Source organism: Hyperolius riggenbachi, chromosome 12 (genome assembly GCF_040937935.1).
Source record: "Hyperolius riggenbachi isolate aHypRig1 chromosome 12, aHypRig1.pri, whole genome shotgun sequence".
In the NCBI taxonomy this organism is placed as follows: Eukaryota; Metazoa; Chordata; class Amphibia; order Anura; family Hyperoliidae; genus Hyperolius; species Hyperolius riggenbachi.
The window spans coordinates 101,295,039-101,315,347 of NC_090657.1; the positions used below are offsets into that span (position 1 = coordinate 101,295,039).

Sequence of the window (20,309 nt, forward strand, 5' to 3'; positions counted from 1 at the left end):
GTTAGGTTGCACTTTCTGATACTTATACCTTTAAATTCTGATACTCATCCCTTTAAACCAGTTGCAACAACTTTCACAACACCGGCTATATTAAGTACAACTCCCAACTTTTTGGGGATAAGAAAGATGGACCCCGTAAGAATGCCCCACACCCCTAGTCATGCATACCATAAAGAATTTAGGTAGAAAAATGGACATAGGGATGTGGTTTCCAAAGAGGCAGTGTCCCTCTAAAAAGGCAAAAGTTTGAAGCTATGCATTATTAACTCTGCTCCTAAACTTCTTACTCAACATATCCAATCACCACACAACATGCTGCGGATACATGATGTGCATCCTCCCTCCCATTAGTTCCGGAAATAGGAGAAACACAGTAACACACTGACAGTCCATGGGCAGCTCAGCCCCGCCCCCATATCGGCCAATCGCTGCACACTCCGAGTTCTTGCGCTGCACCCAGAGGTTCAGCAATTGGTTGGCGCATGGCTTGTCGGGAATCGTAGTCCTCCCTTCCGCTTGCTGCACTAGGTTCGCGTTGCATGCTGGATAATGTAGTTCTTTGTACGGCCCTGCGGATTCTTTCCTTACCGACATGGCGGATAGGAGGCGGCGGAGGAGACGAGCGTCCCAGGACAGTGAGGAGGAGGAAGAGGAGTCCGGTAGCGAGAGTGCCGGTTCCGCCGAGCAGCCGAACGCACCAGCTGCACCTGAGACCCGAGAGCGCGCGGAGGTCGCCCGGGACGCCGAGAAGTCCGAGTGTGTGAGTGCCCGAGCCGGGTGTTCCGACTGTACAGGGCAGCCCCCAGCTAATGATAGTAATACACACTGACTGTCAGATGCTAATTTCCGAAACCACAGCATTCATTAGATGCTCTAATTAATCCGCAGACTTGTCCTTGTTTCCTGATTTTATAACCCCAAATTATCCCCTCCCTGATAAAATGAATGTGATTTTACCAGAATTTTTAGGTCATCACTATGTAGCAATTGGATATTTCATGTCGTGTGTGTGTGTGTGTGTGTGTGTGTGTGTGTGTGTGTGTGTGTGTGTGTGTGTGTGTGTTGCACCTAAATGTGCTGGCTTCATTCAGGTGCCATTCATCCTCTTGTAGCAATCACTATCATTCTGCACACGGGTCAGCCCCTGTAGTGATCGCTGTCACTTTGCACGCGGATCAGCCCTGTAGTGATTGTTGTCACTATGCACGCGGATCAGCCCTGTAGTGATTGCTGTCACTCTGTGTGCGGATCAGCCCCTGTAGTGATCGCTGTCACTCTGCACGCAGATACGCCCTGTAGTGAGCACTGTCACTCTGTGTGCGGATCAGCCCCTGTAGTGATCGCTGTCACTCTGCGTGCGGATCAGCCACTGTAGTGATCGATGTCGCTCTGCAGGCAGATCGGCCCTGAGGTGATCGATGTCGCTCTGCAGGCAGATCGGCCCTGAGGTGATCGCTGTCGCTCTGCAGGCAGATCGGCTCTGAGGTGATCGCTGTTGCTCTGCAGGCAGATCGGCCCTGTAGTGATCGCTGTCGCTCTGCAGGCAGATCGGCCCTGTAGTGATCGCTGTCGCTCTGCAGGCAGATCGGCCCTGTAGTGATCGCTGTCGCTCTGCAGGCAGATCGGCCCTGTAGTGATCGCTGTCGCTCTGCAGGCAGATCGGCCCTGTAGTGATCGCTGTCGCTCTGCAGGCAGATCGGCCCTGTAGTGATCGCTGTCGCTCTGCAGGCAGATCGGCCCTGTAGTGATCGCTGTCGCTCTGCAGGCAGATCGGCCCTGTAGTGATCGCTGTCGCTCTGCAGGCAGATCGGCCCTGTAGTGATTGCTGTCGCTCTGCAGGCCGATCACCATTGAAATGATCGCTGTTACTCTGCACGCAGATCAGCCATGTAGTGATCGCTGTCACTCTGCACCCAGATCAGCCATGTAGTGTGCACTGTCACTCTGTGTGCGGATCAGCACCTGTAGTAATTGCTGGTACTGTGCAGGCAGATCAGGCCTTGTAGTGATTGCTGTCATTGTGCACATGGATCAGTCCCTGTAGTGATTGCTGTCACTCTGCACGCGGATCAGCCCCTGTAGTGATCGCTGTCACTCTGCAGGTGGATCAGCCCTGTAGCGATCGCTGTTACTTTGCACACAGATCAGCCCTGTAGTGTGCACAGTCACCCTGCTCGCGTATCAGTTCCTGTAGTGATCGCTGTCACACTGCACGCGGATCAGCCCATGAGGTGATTGCTGTTGCTCTGCACACGGATCGGCCCCTGTAGTGATTGCTGTTTTTGTGCATGTGGATCGACCCCTGTAATGAACACTGTCACTCTGAACGCGGATCAGCCCCTGTAGTGATCACTGTCACTCTGCACACTGATCAGCCCCTGTAGTGATTGCTGTTACTGTGCACATGGAACAGCCCCTGTAGTGATTGTTGTTACTGTGCACATGGAACAGCCCCTGTAGTGATTGTTACTGTGCACATGGAACAGCCCCTGTAGTGCAGGGCTGTGGAGTTGGAGTCGGGGCCATTTTGGGTACTCGGAGTTGGAGTCGGAGTCGTGGTTTCATAAACTGAGGAGTCGGAAGATTTTTGTACCGACTCCACAGCCCTGCTGTAGTGATTGCTGTTACTGTGCAGGTGGATCAGTCCCTGTAGTGATTGCTGTTACTGTGCAGGTGGATCAGTCCCTGTAGTGATTGCTGTTACTGTGCAGGTGGATCAGTCCCTGTAGTGATTGCTGTTATTGTGCAGGCGGATCAGTCCCTGTAGTGATTGCTGTTACTGTGCAGGCAGATCAGCCCCTGTAGTGATTGCTGTTACTGTGCAGGCAGATCAGCCCCTGTAGTGATTGCTGTTACTGTGCAGGCAGATCAGCCCCTGTAGTAGGGCTGCACAATATATCGTTTTGAAATCGAAATTGTGATTTGCGGCAAGACTATTTCCTAATCGTCAAAGTGGCGATTTTTTTTCATGCGTACAATTTTATGCATGTGCGCTTTTTACGTGTACTATTTTAAGCGTTCCATGCGTAAAATTGGCCAGAAGGAGTAAGAGTGGTAGTAAGTAGTGTAATGCAGCCAATACGCTGCTTGTGGAGGAGAAGGATCCGCACATCAGACACTCCTGTTCTGCACTTACACCTTGTCTCCCGTGGTCACACAGTGTACTGCACGCTCACTGCCCAGGATCTGTTATCTCTCCACTAGCCTATCTCCCGTGGTCACACAGTGTACTGTACAACTGCTCACTGCCCAGGATCTGTTATCTTTCCACTATCCTGTCGAGCAAACAACTTGAATCACCACCACTGCCCAGGACCTGCTGTGGTACTCAGCTCTGCATTTATTAATAGCTATTTGTTTTGATAAATTCACAATGCAGTAAAATGTATAAACATGACAGAAAATGACATCATACTATCAATTTAAAGAGACTCCGTAACAAAAATTGCATCCTGTTTTTTATCATCCTACAAGTTCCAAAAGCTATTCTAATGTGTTCTGGCTTACTGCAACACTTTGTACTATCACAGTCTCTGTAATAAATCAATGTATCTTTCCCTTGTCAGACTTGTCAGCCTGTGTCTGGAAGGCTGCCAAGTTCTTCAAGGTCCGTACACACGCCGGTCTTTAGGCAACGATGGGTCCGTCGTTGCCTCCCGCTGGGTGGGCGTGCCAGCGACAGTCCGGCGTGTGTACGCTCTGTCGTCAGACTGATACGGCTGTTTCTGAGCGATCCGCCGGGCGGATCGCTCAGAAACAGCCGTATCAGTCTGACGACAGAGCGTACACACGCCGGACTGTCGCTGGCACGCCCACCCAGCGGGAGGCAACGACGGACCCGTCGTTGCCTAAAGTCCGGCGTGTGTACGGACCTTTAGTGTTGTGGTTCTGCTATGCACTCCCCCCTCAGGGGGGAAAGAAACACACAAATGATCTCTTGAGATTCAAAAGGAATGCTGTATACAGCCTGCTTGTGTATGGATGTATTTTCTATGTGTGGACATACTGTACATCAACCTACTTCCTGTTTTGGTGGCCATTTTGTTTGTTTATAAACAAACTTTTAAAAACTGTTTTTAACCACTTTTAATGCGGCGGGGAGCGGCAAAATTGTGACAGAGGGTAATAGGAGATGTCCCCTAACGCACTGGTATGTTTACTTTTGTGCGATTTTAACAATACAGATTCTCTTTAATAGTATGATGTCATTTTCTGTCAAGGCAGGTTTGTAAATGTTACTGTACATTGTGAATTTAAACCAAAAGCTCGCAGCTCGCAGCTGAAAAAATAGAAATCACAATTTTGGACAGAAACAATTACGATTCAATCTTTTCCTAAAATCGTGCAGGCCTACCCTGTAGTGATTGCTGTTACTGTGCAGGCAGATCAGCCCCTGTAGTAATTGCTGTTACTGTGCAGGCAGATCAGCCCCTGTAGTGATTGCTGTTACTGTGCAGGCAGATCAGCCCCTGTAGTGATTGCTATTACTGTGCACATGGATCAGTCCATGTAGTGATTGCTATTACTGTGCACATGGATCAGTCCCTGTAGTGATTGCTATTACTGTGCACATGGATCAGCCCCTGTAGTGATTGCTATTACTGTGCACATGGATCAGCCCCTGTAGTGATTGCTATTACTGTGCACATGGATCAGTCCCTGTAGTGATTGCAGTTACTGTGCACATGGATCAGCCCCTGTAGTGATTGCAGTTACTGTGCACATGGATCAGCCCCTGTAGTGATTGCTGTTACTGTGCACATGGATCAGCCCCTGTAGTGATTGTTGTTACTGTGCACATGGAACAGCCCCTGTAGTGATTACAGTTACTGTGCACATGGATCAGCCCCTGTAGTGATTACAGTTACTGTGCACATGGATCAGCCCCTGCAGTGATTGCTATTACTGTGCACATGGATCATTCCCTGTAGTGATTGCAGTTACTGTGCACATGGATCAGCCCCTGTAGTGATTGCAGTTACTGTGCACATGGATCAGCCCCTGTAGTGATTGCAGTTACTGTGCACATGGATCAGCCCCTGTAGTGATTGCTATTACTGTGCACATGGATCAGCCCCTGTAGTGATTGCAGTTACTGTGCACATGGATCAGCCCCTATAGTGATTGCAGTTACTGTGCACATGGATCAGCCCCTGTAGTGATTGCAGTTACTGTGCACATGGATCAGCCCCTGCAGTGATTGCTATTACTGTGTACATGGATCAGCCCCTGTAGTGATTGCAGTTACTGTGCACATGGATCAGCCCCTGCAGTGATTGCTATTACTGTGCACATGGATCAGCCCCTGTAGTGATTGCAGTTACTGTGCACATGGAACAGCCCCTGTAGTGATTGCAGTTACTGTGCACATGGATCAGCCCCTGTAGTGATTGTTGTTACTGTGCACATGGAACAGCCCCTGTAGTGATTACAGTTACTGTGCACATGGATCAGCCCCTGTAGTGATTGTTGTTACTGTGCACATGGATCAGCCCCTGTAGTGATTGCAGTTACTGTGCACATGGATTAGTCCCTGTAGTGATTGTTGTTACTGTGCACATGGATCAGTCCCTGTAGTGATTGCAGTTACTGTGCACATGGATTAGTCCCTGTAGTGATTGCTATTACTGTGCACATGGATCAGCCCCTGTAGTGATTGCAGTTACTGTGCTCATGGATCAGTCCCTGTAGTGATTCCAGTTACTGTGCACATGGATCAGCCCCTGTAGTGATTGCAGTTACTGTGCACATGGAACAGCCCCTGTAGTGATTGCTATTACTGTGCACATGGATCAACCCCTGTAGTGATTGCTATTACTGTGCACATGGATCAGCCCCTGTAGTGATTGCAGTTACTGTGCACATGGAACAGCCCCTGTAGTGATTGCTATTACTGTGCACATGGATCAACCCCTGTAGTGATTGCTATTACTGTGCACATGGATCAACCCCTGTAGTGATTGCTATTACTGTGCACATGGATCAGCCCCTGTAGTGATTGCTATTACTGTGCACATGGATCAGCCCCTGTAGTGATTGCAGTTACTGTGCACATGGATCAGCCCCTGTAGTGATAGCAGTTACTGTGCACATGGATCAGCCCCTGTAGTGATTGCTATTACTGTGCACATGGATCAGTCCCTGTAGTGATTGCAGTTACTGTGCACATGGATTAGTCCCTGTAGTGATTGCTATTACTGTGCACATGGATCAGCCCCTGTAGTGATTTCAGTTACTGTGCACATGGATCAGCCCCTGTAGTGATTGCAGTTACTGTGCACATGGAACAGCCCCTGTAGTGATTGCTGTTACTGTGCATATGGAGCAGCCCCTGTAGTGATTGCAGTTACTGTGCACATGGAACAGCCCCTGTAGTGATTGCTATTACTGTGCACATGGAACAGCCCCTGTAGTGATTGCTATTACTGTGCACATGGATCAGCCCCTGTAGTGATTGCTATTACTGTGCACATGGATCAGCCCCTGTAGTGATTGCAGTTACTGTGCACATGGATCAGCCCCCGTAGTGATTGCAGTTACTGTGCACATGGATCAGCCCCTGTAGTGATTGTTGTTACTGTGCACATGGAACAGCCCCTGTAGTGATTACAGTTACTGTGCACATGGATCAGCCCCTGTAGTGATTGTTGTTACTGTGCACATGGATCAGCCCCTGTAGTGATTGTTGTTACTGTGCACATGGATCAGCCCCTGTAGTGATTGCTATTACTGTGCACATGGATCAGTCCCTGTAGTGATTGCAGTTACTGTGCACATGGATTAGTCCCTGTAGTGATTGCTATTACTGTGCACATGGATCAGCCCCTGTAGTGATTGCAGTTACTGTGCACATGGATCAGCCCCTGTAGTGATTGCAGTTAATGTGCACGTGGAACAGCCCCTGTAGTGATTGCTATTACTGTGCACATGGATCAGCCCCTGTAGTGATTGCTATTACTGTGCACATGGATCAGTCCCTGTAGTGATTGCAGTTACTGTGCACATGGAACAGCCCCTGTAGTGATTGCTATTACTGTGCACATGGATCAACCCCTGTAGTGATTGCTATTACTGTGCACATGGATCAGCCCCTGTAGTGATTGCAGTTACTGTGCACATGGATCAGCCCCTGTAGTGATTGCTATTACTGTGCACATGGTTCAGCCCCTGTAGTGATTGCAGTTACTGTGCACATGGATCAGCCCCTGTAGTGATTGCAGTTACTGTGCACGTGGAACAGCCCCTGTAGTGATTGCTATTACTGTGCACATGGATCAGCCCCTTTAGTGATTACAGTTACTGTGCACATGGTTCAGCCCCTGTAGTGATTGCAGTTACTGTGCACATGGATCAGCCCCTGTAGCGATTGTTACTGTGCACATGGAACAGCCCCTGTAGTGATTGCCGTTACTGTGCAGGCGGATCAGCCCCTGTGGTGATTGCTGTTACTGTGCAGGCGGATCAGCCCCTGTAGTGATTGCTGTTACTGTGCAGGCGGATCAGCCCCTGTAGTGATTGCTGTTACTGTGCAGGCGGATCAGCCCCTGTAGTGATTGCTGTTACTGTGCAGGCGGATCAGCCCCTGTAGTGATTGCTGTTACTGTGCAGGCGGATCAGCCCCTGTAGTGATTGCTGTTACTGTGCAGGCGGATCAGCCCCTGTAGTGATTGCTGTTACTGTGCAGGCGGATCAGCCCCTGTAGTGATTGCTGTTACTGTGCAGGCGGATCAGCCCCTGAAGTGATTGCCATTACTGTGCACATGGATCAGCCCCTGTAGTGATTGCCATTACTGTGCACATGGAACAGCCCCTGTAGTGATTGCAATTACTGTGCACATGGAACAGCCCCTGTAGTGATTGCAATTACTGTGCACATGGAACAGCCCCTGTAGCGATTGCAGTTACTGTGCAGGCGGATCAGCCCCTGTAGCGATTGCTGTTACTGTGCAGGCGGATCAGCCCCTGTAGCGATTGCTGTTACTGTGCAGGCGGATCAGCCCCTGTAGCGATTGCTGTTACTGTGCCGGCGGATCAGCCCCTGTAGCGATTGCTGTTACTGTGCAGGCGGATCAGCCCCTGTCAGGGCTGTGGAGTCGGAGTCGTGGAGTCGGGCAATTTTGGGTGCCTGGAGTCGGAGTCGGGAAAAAATGCACCGACTCCGACTCCTAATGAATTTGTAACTGTAATTAAAATAGAAAATATGATAAAATGTTCTATTTCTCAGATAATAGTCATTAAAAATAATGTATATATACAGTATATATACAGTAATAGCTGTGCTTAGTCTAAAAAAATGAAATAAACCAATCAAAATTAGTTACTTGTGCTGCTTCAATAAAGCAGTCCCCGTATTTTTAAGGTCAGATATACACATCTGATTGTGACTGTATATATGATGTGTGTACACAGGAATCTCTTATATATACTAAATAACATCTATGCTGTAAGAATAAAGCCTGATGTGTAGCTGTGTCACTAATAGAGATGGTCAATGAGATGGAAATAATTCTGCACTGATGCTGATTTATGCAAATGTATGCACTCCCTTTGCTGATGAAATCAAATAATTTGATATGTTGTTAAAATTTGGTTTGGTGACTACAAATTAAAGGGTACCTGAGACGGATGAAAAGTAAAGTTTTATACATACCTGGGGCTTCCTCCAGCCCCCTTCAGGCTAATCAGTCCCTCCCTGTCGTCCACCCCCCGGATCTTCTGCTATGAGTCCTGGTAATTCAGCCAGTCAGCGCTGTCCGGCCGCATGCCGCTCCCACAGCCAGGAACATTCTGCACCTGCGCAATAGTGCTGCACAGGTGTAGTATGCTCCTGGCGGCGGAGTGTGTGCATGCGCACTACGCCCGACTGGCTCAAGTACCTGGACTCATAGCAGAAGATCCAGGTGGTGGAGGAGGACAACGAGGGACTGATTATCCTGAAGGCGGCTGGAGGAAGCCCCAGGTATGTATAAAACTTTAATTTCATCTGTCTCAGGTTTACTTTGTTACACAGTAGTACTATACTCTACATATGCACTCCCCACCGAAGGGAATCCACTGAGAATGCTGTGCACATTGAACACAGAGGTGTTGTCTGTCACCCATAAACCTTGTTCAGATTGTGCATGAAGAATGTGTAATAGAGGAAGAATCTCCTCATTCCCCTGCAGAGTACCTGCACATCATTCTTAAATGTACCCACACTTACATTGCCTAGGGCCTGATAGATGTTCTTTGTTCCGGTTTGTACCTTTTACAAGTACTCTTACCAAGGACTAGTTTTAGTCTAAAGGGAATAAATATAGTAGTGTACATATCCTTCTCACTTCAGTCGTCTTGTAAAATTCCTAAGCGTTGGCAGTTAAGAGACGAATTTCATGTTACATACTTTTAATCAACAAAATTGTAATATGCAAATTAGAGGAGTCGGAGTCGGTGGAATCCTAAACTGAGGAGTTGGAGTCGGTGGATTTTTGGACCGACTCCACAGCCCTGGCCCCTGTAGTGATTGCTGTTACTCTACAGGCGGATCAGCCCCTGTAGTGATTGCCATTACTGTGCACATGGATCAGCTCCTTTAGTGATTGCAATTACTGTGCACATGGAACAGCCCCTGTAGTGATTGCAATTACTGTGCACATGGAACAGCCCCTGTAGTGATTGCAATTACTGTGCACATGGAACAGCCCCTGTAGCGATTACTGTTACTGTGCAGGCGGATCAGCCCCTGTAGCGATTGCTGTTATGTCGAAGAAGTTGGTTGGATAGAAAACCCTTCCTGCATATCAACCTTTCATTCAATAATCATTTTTTGTACATTTTAAAGAACTACATTTTCCACTGTGACATTTATCACCTTTACCATGTCTGTACATTTGATTGGCCCTTCTCCAATTTGCATACAGTTGAAACTAAATTTGCTCATGGGGTAGAATTAGAGTCCGTTTAGTATCGGCAAGGGTAAGGCTAAAAATCATCTCGCCCTGCTACTGTACAAACTCTCGGTTATGATTTCCCCTCCATGTTGTAGCAGTGGGCACCGCATATTGCCAGCGACCAAATTATTAGCATATTTTGGCCATCTCTAGCCACAATTGATAGCCTGCTGTTATGTTTCAGAAGATTACAGCCCTTGCCCCGGGACATATTGGAACATAAAACTAAATATATTTAATAGTGAAGTAGTAGAAAGGTTGGTCAGCACACCAGCTTCTCAATGAGCAAAATTTAATAAAGCACATGTCAACACTCAGGTTACACAATTGTTTTGAGGCCACAAGGGGTCCCCTTCATCAGAACAGTGCAGACCTGCACTGTTCTGATGAAGGGGGCCCCTTGTGGCCCCGAAACAATTGTTAACCTGAGTGTTGACATGTGATTTATTAAATTTTGCTCATTGAGAAGCTGGTGTGCTAACCAACCTTTCTACTACTTGGATATTAGTTGGGATGTTGCTTAGCTTCCTAGGTTTTGCACCTGAAATTATCACTAGGACGAGTGTGCCTCTCTGCATCCTTTCTACCTATATTTAATAGTGGACATAACATTCAATAAAAATGTGTTATCCTTGTTTGTTAACTTAACTATACAGTTATCATATTTGCTTTTGTGCACAAGTAATATAGTCTGTCTACAAATTCCCTAAGTACAATTTATGTGCTTTGGAAGCTGCCTTTGCATTGTTTTGCATAGCTGCTGTATTTATATATTAAATTATATCAAGTGACCACATAGAGCTCCCTTTCTACACTACTAATGCTTACTAAATGTATCTGACAAATGAATGTAAACAAAAGATAATGTTATCACCACTTCCAATGTGGCCAGGAGCTGCCCAGTTAAGCAAGGAGCTTTCACTGAAGAATGAAGTGCTGTGTTTAACTGTTTGAATACTGTTCTGCTACAATTATTATTACTTTTTGTGGTAGTAGATTTTATTATGTAAATAATCTTTTAGAGCAAAGAGGAAATGCTGAGTTTCCTACCACCTTTTTAAAGTAGGGCTCATTTGCAATGCATAACCTCTGTTCCAACCCCTTAGGGCACATGTGTCGAACTCCAGGCCTGGAGGGCCAGATCCATACCAGTGTTTAGGATGGACTGAGAAAGAGAGGAATGTGTTCTACCTGATGGACCACGCCTTTCCTGATTCAGACCCATCAATTAATTTGAGCTGTATCAAAAATGTGTGAGGATCTCGGCCCTCGTAGGACCGGTTTGACATACCCGCCTTAGGGGGAGCAGAATCCACAAGTAATTGCCACTGCATAAATTAACATCATGCATTTTCTCCCGACTCCAGGTACCCAAAAATTGCCTAGACTCAGACTCCACAGCCCTGCAATTTTGATTGGCCGATCACTGACCAACATTGTTACTTTCATGTTGTATGAGGCTCAACAGACTGTGAATAGTGTGAGCAGACTGTGTAGTTCTCTCTGTACAGTCCTGGCCAAAAGTTTTGAGGCTGTCAAAAATATTGGAAATTAGAAAAGTTGGTGTTTAAGTTTTTATAATAGCCATTTGCATATACTCCAGAATGTTATGAAGAGTGTTCAGATGAATTGCATAGTCCTTCTTTGCCATGAAAATTAACTGAATCCCCCCAAAAAACTTTCCACTGCTTTTCATTGCTGTCATTAAAGGACCTGCTGAGATCATTTCAGTAATCGTCTGGTTAACTCAGGTGAGAATGTTGACGAGCACAAGGCTGGAGATCATTATGTCTGGCTGATTGGGTTAGAATGGCAGACTTGACATGTTAAAGGGAGAGTGATGCTTGAAATCATTGATCTTCTATTGTTAACCATGGTAACCACGACCAGCAAAGAAACGCATGGGGAAAAGTCCTATTCTCCGATGAAGCCCCTTTCCGATTGTTTGGGGCTTCTGGAAAAAAGCTTGTCAGGAGAAGAAAAGGTGAGCGCTACCATCAGTCCTGTGTCATGCCAACAGCAAAGCATCCTGAGACCATTCACGTGTGGAGTTTCTTCTCATCCAAGGGAGTGGGCTCACTCACAATTTTGCCAAAAAACACAGCCATGAATAAAGAATGGTACCAAAACACCCTCCAACAGCAACTTCTTCCAACAATCCAACAACAGTTTGGTGAAGAACAATGCATTTTCCAGCACGATGGAGCACCGTGTCATAAGGCAAAAGTGATAACTAAGTGGCTCAGGTACCAAAACGTTGACATTTTGGGTCCATGGCCTGGAAACTCCCCAGATCTTAATCCCATTGAGAACTTCATTCCTCAATAGGCGGCGGACAAACAGAAACCAACTAATTCTGAGAAACTCAAAGAAGTGATTATTATTATTTATTTATAAAGCGCCAACATATTCCGTGGCGCTGTACAATGTAAGAAAACAAACAAGGGATACATAATGATACAGACAATGATATACATCAAATATGAACACTGACACAAGATACAGCACTGCTGATTACAATTTGATTTAACATGATTACTAAAATGTATAAATGTCTAGCAGTGTGCAAGCAATTAAATTAATAACAGTCCATGACACAAAAGGGTGAGAGCCCTGCCCTTGCGAGCTTACAATCTTAAGGAATGGGGTGGAAACAAGAGGTGGGGATGTATACAGTATATGTACAGGCAGTGCGCAATTAGGTTATTTAGTGGGTGCATGAGAATATGCTTGTCGGAAAAGGTGGGTTTTGAGGGAGCGTTTAAAGATTTCAAAGGTGGGAGAGTGGCGGATGTGTTGTGGAAGGGCATTCCAGAGGAGGGGTGAGGCACGTGAGAAGTCTTGTACACGTGAATGTGAGGAGGTAATTGTAGAAGAGGATAGAAGAAGCTCGTGTGCAGATCTGAGATTGCGGTTGGGTTGGTATCTGGAGACTAGTGAGGAGATGTACAGGGGAGAAAGATTGTGGAGAGCTTTGTAGGTTAGGGTTAAGAGTTTGAACTGAATCCTCTCATTTATTGGTAGCCAGTGAAGAGCTTGACAGAGAGGGTCAGCAGAGGAAGAGCGAGAGGAGAAATGAATGAGTCGAGCAGCAGAGTTCAGTACAGAATTGAGCAGTGTTAGTCGGTTAGTTGGAAGTCCACCAAGCAATATATTGCAATAGTCCAATCGAGATATAATAAGAGCATGTACTAACATTTTGGTTGTGTCATGGGAGAGAAAAGGTCGGATACGTGCTATGTTTTTCAGTTGGAAATGGCAGGAGCTGGTTAGGGAGTTAATGTGAGGAGTAAATGAGAGAGAAGAATCAAATATTACCCCCAAGCACCGTGCTTTGGGAACTGATGTTATAGACGTGTTGTTAACATTTATTGTAATATCAGGCAAAGGGGTGGACAGGGATGGTGGAAAGACTATTAGTTCAGTTTTATTCATATTAAGTTTTAAGAAGCGAGAGGACATGAAAGAGGAAATAGCGGACAGGCAGTAGGGAACCCATGTGAGGAGGGAGTTAAGGTCTTGCGCCGAGAGGTACAGTTGTGTATCGTCTGCATATAGGTGGTATTGGAAACCAAATGAGCTGATTAAGTTACCAAGACCGTGCATGTAGATGGAGAAGAGGGGACCGAGGACAGAGCCTTGAGGTACCCCTACAGACAGAGGATGTGAAGAGGAGGCCTGATCTGAATAAGAAACCGTGAAAGACCTTCCAGAGAGGTAGGAAGATATCCAGGAGAGCGAGAGGTCCTTTATTCCTATAGATGAAAGGATCTGTAGGAGTAGAGTGTGGTCGACAGTGTCGAATGCTGATAACAGATCTAGAAGGATGAGTATGGAATAATAGCCTTTGGATTTAGCTGTGAGGAGATCATTAGCTACTTTGGTGAGGGCTGTTTCTGTGGAGTGGTTTGGCCGGAAGCCAGATTGGAACTGATCAAGCAAGGAATTTGCAGATAAATATTGACATTGTTCAGCATGAATGTGGGGTTCAAGTAATTTAGATGCAAATGGAAGAAGTGACACTAGGCGGGAGTTAGCAAGTTCGGTGGGGTCTAGAGATGGTTTTTTAAGTAGTTATGTTACAACAGCCCTCTTGAGTGAGGATGGAAAAATTCCAGTGGAGAGGGATAGGTTAAACAGCGATGCTAGGGCAGGCATGAGGGATGTGGATAGCTGTGGAATGAGATGTGATGGGATAGGATCCAACGAACAGGTGGTTAGATGGGATTTGGAGATAAAGGAAGAGAGCGAATGTTCGGAGAGTGGAGAGAAACTGGAAAGAGAGCAGTCAACAAGAGGAGTGGAGGTGGAGTTTGATGTCTGCGTGGAAAACACACTACGGATTTTTGCAATTTTATCTGTAAAGTATGTTGCAAATTCTTCAGCTGATAAGCATGGAGGAGGGGGTGGACGGAGAAGGGAGTTGAAAGTACTGAACAGGCGCTTTGGATTGTGCAAGTGGGAGGATATGAGGGAGAAGTATGATTGTTTTGCAGAAGAGAGGGCGGTTTTAAACTTGTTCAACTCTTTTTTGTAAGTAATGAAATCCTCATTAGTATTAGTTTTTCTCCAATGGCGTTCAGCTACCCTAGAGCAACCCCTTTAGCTGTTTAGTAGCTTTGGTCAGCCAGGGTTGGCGACTGACACGGTGTGGGCGGACATTGGTGAGGGGTGCGATTTCATCCATGACTTGCGTGATTGAGCAGTGATAATGTGCAGCTGCTGAGTCAGGGTCAGTGAATGGTTGTGTGAGGAGAGGTGCCAAGGCATCAGAGACAGATTGCATGTCTATGTTGCGGTAGTTCCTGTGTGTATATGAGCGTGCTTGAGGCAGGGTGGTAGGAAGAGAGGAGGAGAGAGAGAAGTTTAGTAAGTTATGATCAGAGAGCGGGAGAAGAGTATCAGTGAAATCAGTGATAGAACAGAGACGAGTGAATATGAGGTCAAGTGTATGACCATTAGTGAGTTGGAGCAGTGGACCACTGAGACAGGCCGTAGGAGGAAGTAAGTGACAGAAGTTTAGTGGCGGCAGAATTGTTGGTGTCAACATGAATGTTAAAGTCGCCCATAATGATGGTAGGGATATCGGAGGACAGGAACTGGAGGAGCCATGCAGAGAAGTGATCTAGGAAGAAGGAAGCAGGGCCAGGAGGGCGGTAGATTATTGCGATCTGGAGGTTAGAGGGAGAGTATAGACGGATTGCATGAACTTCAAAGGAAGGTAGATTATGAAAGAATGGGCTGCTATCAGTCAGGATTTGGTCCAGAAGTTGATTGAGAGCATGCCCAGTCGAATTTCAGAGGTCCTGAAAAAGAAGGGCCAACAATGCAAATACTGACTTTGCATAAATCTCATGTAATTGTCAATAAAAGCCTTCGAAACTTATGAAGTGCTTATAATTCTATTTCAGTACATCACATAAACAACTGAAACAAAGATCTAAAAGCAGTTTAGCAGCAAACTTTGTGAAAACTAATACTTTTGACAGTCTCAAAACTTTTGGCCAGGACTGTAGTATGTATTTCTATATATATCTCTCTAGAATGCTCTAATACTAAATGAAAGTTAATTTGGTCAACATTGGCTAATCAAATTTGGATGTGTGTATCGGGATTTAGTAACTGGCATTCCACTGTTTCCCCTGTCACTTGATAACCAGCAGAACTGCTAACAGACATCAGCCATTGATGGTCCCTAATATCAGCAGGATATTGGCAGAGAGCCGTCACTGCTAGGGTTCGCGGAAAGTGAAGTCCTACAGGTAGTTGGAAAAGGTGGCATCAACCTCTACCAATAGCCCTGCTGCTGTAATGGGACTAAACTGATACAGTGTTCTCCCCAGGCTCTTTTAGCCGGGTGCTCCACCCGGCTAGTTTTGGTGACCACCCGGCTGTCATCGGCTCACCTCCTCCTATGCTGTAAGCAGAGTTGCTCACAGAAGCACTGGCCCTGCATTCTCATCTCGCCCCATTTGGCTACTTTTTCATGCCACCCAGCTACTATTTCATGCCACCCGGCTGGAAAAATTTCCTGGGGAGAACACTGTGATACTATCAAGATATTGTATCTACAAGATATGTAAACTAATCAGAGGAGACAATTATTATTTCTCCAAGAGAGAAAAAAAGACGACAAACACCACCTGTCATAATCACAGGATTCAGGACCCCAAAAAGGCAACCACTTGTAGTTAGGGGCGGTCAATGAAATTCTTATAATTCTACAATGATCAAAGTTGTATGCAAATTTGTGCAGCTTTGAGCTAAACAAATTAAATACTGCAGCTGCCCGGCAAAACATCTCTTTGGGAGGGCCTTTCTTCCTATCCAGTGCCCCTGCCCATTCATTATATTTTTAAATTAACACAAGACCCCTTTTACACAGGAAGTTTAATTATTATTATTTATAAAGCGCCAACATATTCCGTGGCGCTGTACAATGTAAGAAAACAAACAAGGGATACATAATGACACAGACAATGATATACATCAAATATGAACACTGATACAAAATACAGAACTGCTGATTACCATAGCAAATTTAACATGATGACTAAAATGTATAAATGTCTAACAGAGTGCAAGCAATTAAATTAATAACATTCCATGACACAAAAGGGCGAGAGCCCTGCCCTTGCGAGCTTACAATCTAAAGGAATGGGGTGGAAACAAGAGGTGGGGGAAGTATACAGTATATGTACAGGCAGTGCGTAATTAGGTTATTAAGTGGGTGCATGGCCTAAGCTAGAGAATATGCTTGTCGGAAAAGGTGGGTTTTGAGGGAGCGTTTAAAGATTTAAAAGGTGGGAGAGTGGCGGATGTACTGTGGAAGGGCATTCCAGAGGAGGGGTGAGGCACGTGAGAAGTCTTGTACATGTGAATGTGAGGAGGTAATGTAGAGGAGGATAAAAGAAGCTCGTGTGCAGATCTGAGATTGCGGTTGGGTTGGTATCTGGAGACTAGTGAGATGTACAGGGGAGAGAGATTGTGGAGAGCTTTGTAGGTTAGGTTTAAGAGTTTGAACTGAATCCTCTGTTAAATTGGTAGCCAGTGAAGAGCTTGACAGAGAGGAGCAGCAGAGGAAGAGCGAGAAGAGAGATGAATTGAGTCGAGCAGCAGAGTTCAGTACAGAATTGACCGGTGCTAGTTAGTTGGAAGTCCACCAAGCAATATTTTGCAATAGTCCAATCGAGATATAATAAGAGCATGTACTAACATTTTGGTTGTGTCATGGGAGAGAAAAGGTCGGATACGTGCTATGTTTTTGAGTTGGAGATGACAGGAGCTGGTTAGGGAGTTAATGTGAGGAATAAATGAGCTAGAAGAATCAAATACTACCCCTAAGCACCGTGCTTTAGGAACTGAAGTTAAAGCCGTGTTTATTGTAATATCAGGCAAAGAGGTGGACAGGGATGGTGGAAAGACTATTCAGTTTTATTCATATTAAGTTTTAAGAAGCGAGATGACATGAAAGAGGATATAGCGGACAGGCAGTCGGGAACCCGTGTGAGGAGGGAGTTAAGGCCTGGGGCCGAGAGGTACAGTTGTGTATCATCTGCATATAGGTGGTATTGAAAACCAAATGAGGTGATTAAGTTACCAAGACCGTGCATGTAGATGGATAAGAGGAGGGGACCGAGGACAGAGCCTTGAGGTACCCCTACAGACAGAGGATGTGAAGAGGAGGCCTGATCTGAATAAGAAACAGTGAAAGACCTTCCAGAGAGGTAGGAAGATATCCAGGAGAGAGCGAGGTCCTTTATTCCTATAGATGGAAGGATCTGTAGGAGTAGTGTGGTCGACAGTGTTGAATGCTGATAACAGATCTAGAAGGATGCGTATATGGAATAATTGCCTTTGGATTTAACTGTGAGAAGATCATTGGCTACTTTGGTGAGGGCTGTTTCTGTGGAGTGGTTAATTCACCACCTGTTAACTGCTTTTATGCATCAGCTAGGTAGTAATTGACATGGGCATTATGCTAGGTACATACCATACAATTTTCTGTTAGATTTTCCGTTATGCTGGGAATACACGGTACCGCTCGATTGATCCATTAGATAGCTCGATTGATAATTTCCGACCTGTCCGATCACCCGCCGCATCTATTCCAAGATAAGATAAGTAAAACGAGCAGAAGATAAGAGGATCGCCCGCGGGGACGAGCGCGGAATCGATCCGGCGGCATAATCGTACCGTGTATTCTCGGCACCAGATTTACCTGCCAGATAGATAATTTCTAAAATGTTGGAAATTATCTATCTGCCTAGCGATTAGGCATTGTTCTACTCAGCAGGAAATAACCAGTAGACAATGCACCAGAGATAATAACCAGTCTCTACCAGTGCTTTGTATGGTGTATACTGGGCGACCCCACTACGGAGTCGCATTTGAGCCCGGTAGATACCCCCACCGCATTTCAGACTATGACACGTGTGGATACACACACTGCCATTCACCTACATGATATTGCAGTTGAAAGGCACCTGCCAATTAAAATGGGCTGATTAAAATCTCCTTGCTACTCAGGGATATTAGTGGACTCTTATCAGAAGGTAATTTATATAGCTGAACTAGTAAGAAAGAGCCTGCTCATGAAGTATATATACACACAGTGATGTGGAAAAACTATAAACTATTTGCCCCCTTCTTGATTTCTTATTCTTTTGCATGTTTGTCACACTTAAATGTTTCTGCTCATCAAAAACCGTTAACTATTAGTCAAAGATAACATAATTGAACACAGGATGCAGTTTTAAATGATGGTTTTTAAACCTCCAAATCTACATGGCCCCCCTTGTTAAAAAAAAAACTTAACTGTGGTTTATCACACCTGAGTTCAATTTCTGTAGTCACCCCCAGGCCTGATTACTGCCACACCTGTTTCAATCAAGAAATCACTTAAATAGGAGCTATCTGACACAGAGAAGTAGACCAAAAGCACCTCAAAAGCTAGACATCATGCCAAGATCCAAAGAAATTCAGGAACAAATGAGAACAAAAGTCATTGAGATCTATCAGTCTGGTAAAGGTTATAAAGCCATTTCTAAAGCTTTGGGACTCCAGCGAACCACAGTGAGAGCCATTATCCACAAATGGCAAAAACATGGAACAGTGATGAACCTTCCCAGGAGTGGCCGGCCGGCCGACCAAAATTACCCCAAGAGCACAGAGAAAACTCATCCGAGAGGCCACAAAAGACCCCAGGACAACATCTAAAGAACTGCAGGCCTCACTTGCCTCAATTATGGTCTGTGTTCACGACTCCACCATAAGAAAGAGACTGGGCAAAAACGGTCTGCATGGCAGATATCCAAGGCGCAAACCACTTTTAAGCAAAAAGAGCATTAAGGTTTGTCTCAATTTTGCTAAAAAAACATCTCAATGATTGCCAAGACTTTTGGGAAAATACCTTGTGGACCGACGAGAGTTGAACTTTTTGGAAGGTGCGTGTCCCGTTACATCTGGCGTAGAAGTAACACAGCATTTCAGCAAAAGAACATCATACCAACAGTAAAATATGGAGGTGGTAGTGTGATGGTCTGGGGTTGTTTTGCTGCTTCAGGACCTGGAAGGCTTGCTGTGATAGATGGAACCATGAATTCTACGGTCTACCAAAAAATCCTGAAGGAGAATGTCCGGCCATCTGTTCGTCAACTCAAGCTGAAGCGATCTTGGGTGCTGCAGCAGGACAATGACCCAAAACACACCAGGAAATCCACCTCTGAATGGCTGAAGAAAAACAAAATGAAGACTTTGGAGTGGCCTAGTCAAAGTCCTGACCTGAATCCTATTGAGATGTTGTGGCATGACCTTAAAAGGCGGTTCATGCTAGAAAACCCTCAAATAAAGCTGAATTACAACAATTCTGCAAAGATGAGTGGGCCAGAATTCCTCCAGAGCACTGTAAAAGACTCGTTGCAAGTTATTGCAAACGCTTGATTGCAGTTATTGCTGCTAAGGGTGGCCCAACCAGTTATTAGGTTCAGGGGGCAATTTCTTTTTCACACAGGGCCATGTAGGTTTTGAGGTTTTTTTTTCCCACTAAATAATAAAAAACATCATTTAAAACTGCATTTTGTGTTCAATGATGTTATCTTTGACTAATAGTTAACGGTTTTTGATGAGCAGAAACATTTAAGTGTGACAAACATGCAAAAGAATAAGAAATCAGGAAGGTGGCAAATAGTTTTTCACACCACTGTATATATCTATCTATCTCTTCCACGGTGCTTTACACGGTGTATACTGTATAGTCATGCCACTACTGTCCATCGGGTGAGCTCACAATCCATAGTCAGTCATTGTTTTATGTTTCCATTCCTATTGTTGTCCAAGGCCAATTATTTTGGCCCTTCTGTATTTTTGAAATGTGGG

At 45.4% G+C, this 20,309-nt stretch overlaps 1 protein-coding gene across 1 annotated transcript in view; it reads left to right on the forward strand.

The window, feature by feature from the left end:
• The first annotated feature begins 497 nt into the window (after nucleotides 1-497).
• The window catches only part of CASC3 (CASC3 exon junction complex subunit), a 71,653-nt gene continuing 51,841 nt past the window's right edge, over nucleotides 498-20,309 (forward strand). The window contains exon 1 of the mRNA XM_068264313.1: nucleotides 498-760. Coding sequence (XP_068120414.1) covers nucleotides 593-760 — 168 coding nt within the window. The 5' untranslated portion in view covers nucleotides 498-592. The remainder of the gene's footprint in view (nucleotides 761-20,309) is intronic.